At 37.9% G+C, this 5,360-nt stretch overlaps 1 protein-coding gene and 1 pseudogene across 1 annotated transcript; one reads left to right on the top strand and one right to left on the bottom strand.

Annotated features, from left to right (window-relative positions):
- LOC109237524 overlaps positions 1–3,374 on the top strand; it is a 5,686-nt pseudogene extending 2,312 nt beyond the window's left edge.
- Positions 3,375–3,411: 37 nt separating this feature from the next.
- On the bottom strand, positions 3,412–5,093 carry LOC109237533 (CBL-interacting serine/threonine-protein kinase 4-like). The gene has a single exon (XM_019403848.1). It carries the CDS (start codon positions 4,868–4,870, stop codon positions 3,551–3,553), a length of 1,320 nt encoding a protein of 439 aa, XP_019259393.1. The 5' UTR covers positions 4,871–5,093; the 3' UTR covers positions 3,412–3,550.
- Between the last annotated feature and the right edge of the window lie 267 nt (positions 5,094–5,360).

Raw genomic sequence — 5,360 nt, 5'->3', positions numbered from 1 at the left:
GGGGGGGGGGAGCATCCACTGAAGACCTGCAGCAGTATCTTGTTCTTGTTGATCGCCATCACATACTAGAAAGTTGGGCTTCGAATTTTGCTATAACAGGCCTTGTGCCTTATATGCTGTTAGGGCTCCTTTTCCAATATCAGAATTTCATCAACCTGAGTACGTACCTACTTGCTGCTACGGATGATATTGTTGTTGACTAACACATCCGTTTCTGTTTGAATATAGTAGAGGGGCTAGAGTAATAGTGATTCTGTATATATCTGAGTCTTCTTTTTTTTTCTTTTCCTTTTTTTTGGGTAGTTTTCACTGTTAATCGACTATTATCACTTCCAGAAATAATGCAACCGAAGATGCACTTCCAGTTAAGCTGACACAAAGCATTTGTAGTGCATTCTTTCCTAGTTTCAGGTGTGTTGTTTACTCATACAGTTATTTATAAGCCATTCTGAAATTGGTGGAAACACTTCCCTACTAATTCCATGATATGTTCCTCTTTTTATGAAACTATTGAAAAGCATCTCTAGGAGCAATTTAAAGTTTTTTCTATTTCTTGTGTTATTTAATTTCTGCAGTGTATTTACCTGATATAATAGAACAGATGACACAGCCTCTCTACCTCTCACAAGGTAGGGGTAAGGTCTGCATACATCCCCACCTTCCCCACACAGCACTTGTGGGAACACACCGGGTATGTTGTTGTTATTGTTGAATAGAACAGATGATTTTTTACTAAATTTTGCAGTCCAGATGGCAAGTATCTTGTACTCTGCTCAGTTAAAAGTTCTGTTGATTCCGGGGCACATAATGCAACAAATTAACTTCATAGAATTGATTGGTCCACTGATGCAAAGCCTCGTTCAGATGCTAAAATTGTTAATGCGGTACATCTCAATTTTTTAATTCTGCTAATTTATATTAGCACTTTGAGGCTAATCACAAATTAGTGATTTTTCGTACCATATTATTTATGTATAACATGTTCATCCAATAGTCAGCAAACATTAACATGATGATTGCAGGTTCCTGTTCTGATGTGTCCTGAAGATGGATGCTTCCCTGGCCTTTACTGTTTCAATGTTGTTAGTAAACCTTGGCTTTCTGATGGATATACAATGATTTTATCTTCTGCCTGGGTTAGCACTCTGGTAATACTTACAGTGGATGTGTGAAGGTACTATGTGTTTTGCTTCTCAATCTGAACTGAAGTCTTTGATTGTGCATTGTACTTAAGATTTCTTGTTTCTTAATAGTGGCAAAGTGTCACGAATCAGTCCTCGAAACTCTTGCTTTTCTAGGAACTTGCTTTACACTAGATGGTGAGAACATCGTTAGTGGTAAGAGTCAACGCATACTTTATGTTGAACCGGTTCCATATTGCAATAAGTTTTTTTCCCTGATTATCCAACCTAGATAAATCTGGTGTATTTCCCTCTAAAGTCTCTAGCAGTTCTGTCGATGTTCCTGCAATCAAGTACGGTTTCCTTGTTGGAAAGGCATCTGCTGAGGCATCCTGGAGTTGGCTTGATATCTCAAGCCCCATATCTAGATGCTCTGAAAAGGTTCATCTACTTGTTAGTTCAATTACTGATTGTATCATCTGTTCTGCTCAGTGTATATTTGTTAAAATTACATTTCTGATATTTAACTGTCCATCTTTTCTGCTTACAGGTTGTATCTTTGCTGTAATCCACCGCCAATTTGGTATCATGAAGATACCTGTCAGGGATCTCGCTGAGAACCTGGCAGATTCTTTGGTGTTTTAACTTTCAAGTATGATGAGAGATCAATGTATTTTGTTAAAGAGGCCAACTTCTTACCATAACCTTATGCACTCATGTTTACTGTTCCCTGATCTATATCTGGTACTCATAGTGAGATTTGAATACTAAAGTTAAAACACATGCTCCTGGTGATCGTTTTGTTTGTAGAAAATCTTTCTGGTTCCAAATTTTGTTGGTTGGATTCATTCTAATATTATATCAAGGGTCTGAGAATATATGTATTCATGTGAAGCTTATGTGTTTTTGCCTGTCTACCAGAAATGTTATTTCTTTCATGTCCCTTTTCATTTTTCGTTCAACTACATATCCATTCATAATACGATCAAATCCTGTGGAATCTAGTGTCTGGCTCTACTTTAAGCCAAATATGCATCAAATATCATATTCACTGATCAACTACTAATAACGTATGAGGACCAGCAGTTTCATGTCTGCGAACGACCAGTCACTGCATTAACAAGTGAAAATTGTAAATAAGTGGAATAAAAGCTGGGTAACTGAGCGTTTATAAGCCATTTTTTAGCTTGATGTGATCTCTGATGCAAAGTTTAGTACTGTTTAACTTTTTGTTGTTTCTATTCCTAAAGTGTATAATATCAGAAAGGAAATGCTTTTACTCTTCTTGCGTGCAGTATGCACGGGCATTGAAGGAGAAAGGAGTTGAGGACAAAGTCATGGTGTTTTCCGAGGACACTCATGCATTTTATAGGTAAGTTGGTCCCAAATCTATGAATGTGCTTCTTTTCTTTTTTGTACTTGACTCACTTCATATTGAGAACCTTACATGTGTTTCTGTTGCAGACCACAGTGTGACTTCGAGAACTTCCTGAATATTGGTGCGTGGCTTAAGAATTACTGCAAGTAGATAGATATATGTTCAGCTCTTCAGCAGGAATTTCCCCGTTCCTTTATGACCAATCAGAAAAGAAGATTAAGCCATTTGTAAGTCAATTCAATACCTGACCCTTGAAAAGATGAATCATACTCTACTTAATCAGCTGGTTTCTCACATTCAACTTTTGTCAAAATCGGAAACAAAATCTGTGGTTAAACTATTATGAATTAACCATGGTTGAATGATATGTGTTTTCTCTTAATTTGTGACTTGTAAGATTAAACTGTTTGGTTTGGTGCAAACATCAGTGCGGTGAGTCAAATGACTCAAAACCTTTGACACTTTGGACTGATCTCATGTTTATCTTGACTGCATGTGAACATACATATTTCTGTAGCCTGGGAAACTTTGGTGGTGGTTCTTTTGAAAAACCATTTAGGTTTGCATGAATGAGCATTCAAACATTTTCTGATTTGTGAGATATGCGAAATAATATGGTCATGTTTCACCACTTCTATAGCTGGTTATTAGGAAATCATTGTTGCATGCTTTAGTTCACTGATTGTTGTATGAACACAACATAAGAATTCATGAAATTGACCCATTCAGTTTCTTTTAGCAATATTAAATAGCAGCTGCTTACTACATAGTATTTGTTATATTCAGATGGAGGACGAGTTTCAAACCGAGCAAGGAATTGCAGTGAGACGGGAGGGGACAGATTCTAGAATATTAACACTATAATTAGTACTCCTGATGCTTTGTATCAAGAAAAAGTACAACTCAAGTATCTGCAACTGAAAAAGAGTTAAGAGGATTTTCATAGCAAAATTTGAAGACTGCTAGGAAGATATCAGTTCAAAGTACAATCCTAAAAGTGTCTGAGTTGCCCCAGAGTGTACAAGGCAACAACCATGCTTAACTTCTTCCCTTAAGACCCATCATCATACCATGAAACAACAATATCTTTCAGCCCAACTTTCAGTACCTCCCAATGAGATTCATCAAATTCTACTCCTCCATTGACAACTTTAATCTCCACCAACCACAGCTCTACTGCCACTTCCCATATTTCCACCAATAATGCCACTCTCCCTTTTACCAAACCAATTCCCCCACCCTTTGTTCTCTCAACTCTATATCCTTCTTCTTTCCCTTTTTTCATCACCTTCTCTTCAATACTCCCTACTTGAGCAGTCGTTGTAAACCTCATCTCTTTCTTATTCAACCTTGCTTTAAATAACCCTGATAAATCCAACCCAGCTGACATTGATATTATATCAAACGCATTCATTCTCCCCTCTTTTTTACAATCCTTAATTTCAAATATACCTTGACTAAATTGTTTCTGATTTGACTCTTCGCCTTTCTTTGCAGATTTCTTAAACCATGGAAGCTCCATTAATTCCTCAATGCTTAACCTTGTATTCGGATTAGGATCTAGCAGCCGGCTTATTATACTCCGTGCAGGCTTTTGAACACAATCAGGGAATTGGAATTCACGACGATGTTTTGCCAGATGCAATTTGGTTAAGCTGCTGTCATCGAATGGAAGTTTTCCTGCAAGGAATGAAAAGAGAATTACCCCACAAGACCATGCATCCGCCTTAGCACCATCATATCCTTTTCTGTATACAACCTCTGGAGCCGCATAAGCTGGAGTACCACAAGCCGTTTGGAGGAGGCTGTTACTGAACTGTTCCGAAAGAGCGGCTAATCCAAAATCAGAGACCTTAAGCTGGCCTTCTTTGTCCAGGAGAATGTTTTGTGGTTTAATATCACGGTGAGCCACGCCGTTTTGATGGCAAAAGTGTAGAGCTGAGACAAGCTGGTGGAAGTAAAATCTTGCTGTGGAGTAAGAGAATTTTCCGCAGCGGCTGAGCTTGGAGGAAAGATCGCCACCAGGTGCGAGTTCCATGACAAGGTAGATTTTGGTCTTTGTGGCCATCACTTCATGGAGTTTGATAATGTTGGGATGATGGTTAAGTCGGTGCATGGCGGAGACTTCACGGATGATTATTTGTTCCAGAGAGGCATCCACGGTTGTGTTTTTGTTCATAACTTTGATGGCAACGTCTGTGCCATCGTTTAAACATCGTGCATGATAAACTTTTGCGAAGCTGCCACGGCCAAGAAGGTGATTCAATTGATATTTGCCGAGAATTATTGAGCCGCTTCCACCACCATCACCATCACCGCTGTTTGTTCTTCTGATTTTAGAAGCAGAAGATGGTGGTGTGGCGGTGAGCATAATTGAGCCGGCGGGGAGGAAAAGAGAACAGAGCGGGAGGGCAGGCAAAAGAAGAAAATTAAGGACACAAGTTTTATAAGGAGATTAGTTGGAGAGTTGAATTAGGCGTGGGAATTGCTGGAGTGTCTTTATTATAATAGCTTTTGGACTCTTCTTTTTTGTCTTGTTTTTTAGTTATAGAAGTGTTAGGAGTCTGCCAACCAATTTTAAGTTGATAATAATAACAATAACAATAATATAAACCAATTTATATATTGTTGTGCTCAAGTATCTTTAGTTTTGATTTCCCTCAATTAGTTTTAGTACACCACGTTTGAATTTTCAGAATTCATAATTACTACTACTTCTATTCTTTAGTTATAGAACGATTAGGAGTCTGCCACGGAAAAAGAATAAAAGATGATATAATAAAATACTATGACTGGTAGACATGCTCCTTTAATTTGCATGATTTTGCAAGATGCTTGATTAACACTTGGTATTATTAAAA

The sequence above is a fragment of the Nicotiana attenuata genome, unplaced genomic scaffold, assembly GCF_001879085.1.
Source record: "Nicotiana attenuata strain UT unplaced genomic scaffold, NIATTr2, whole genome shotgun sequence".
In the NCBI taxonomy this organism is placed as follows: domain Eukaryota; kingdom Viridiplantae; phylum Streptophyta; class Magnoliopsida; order Solanales; family Solanaceae; genus Nicotiana; species Nicotiana attenuata.
The sequence above is the reverse complement of the archived record's forward strand: the minus strand, read 5'-3'. Positions and strand labels throughout refer to the sequence as shown.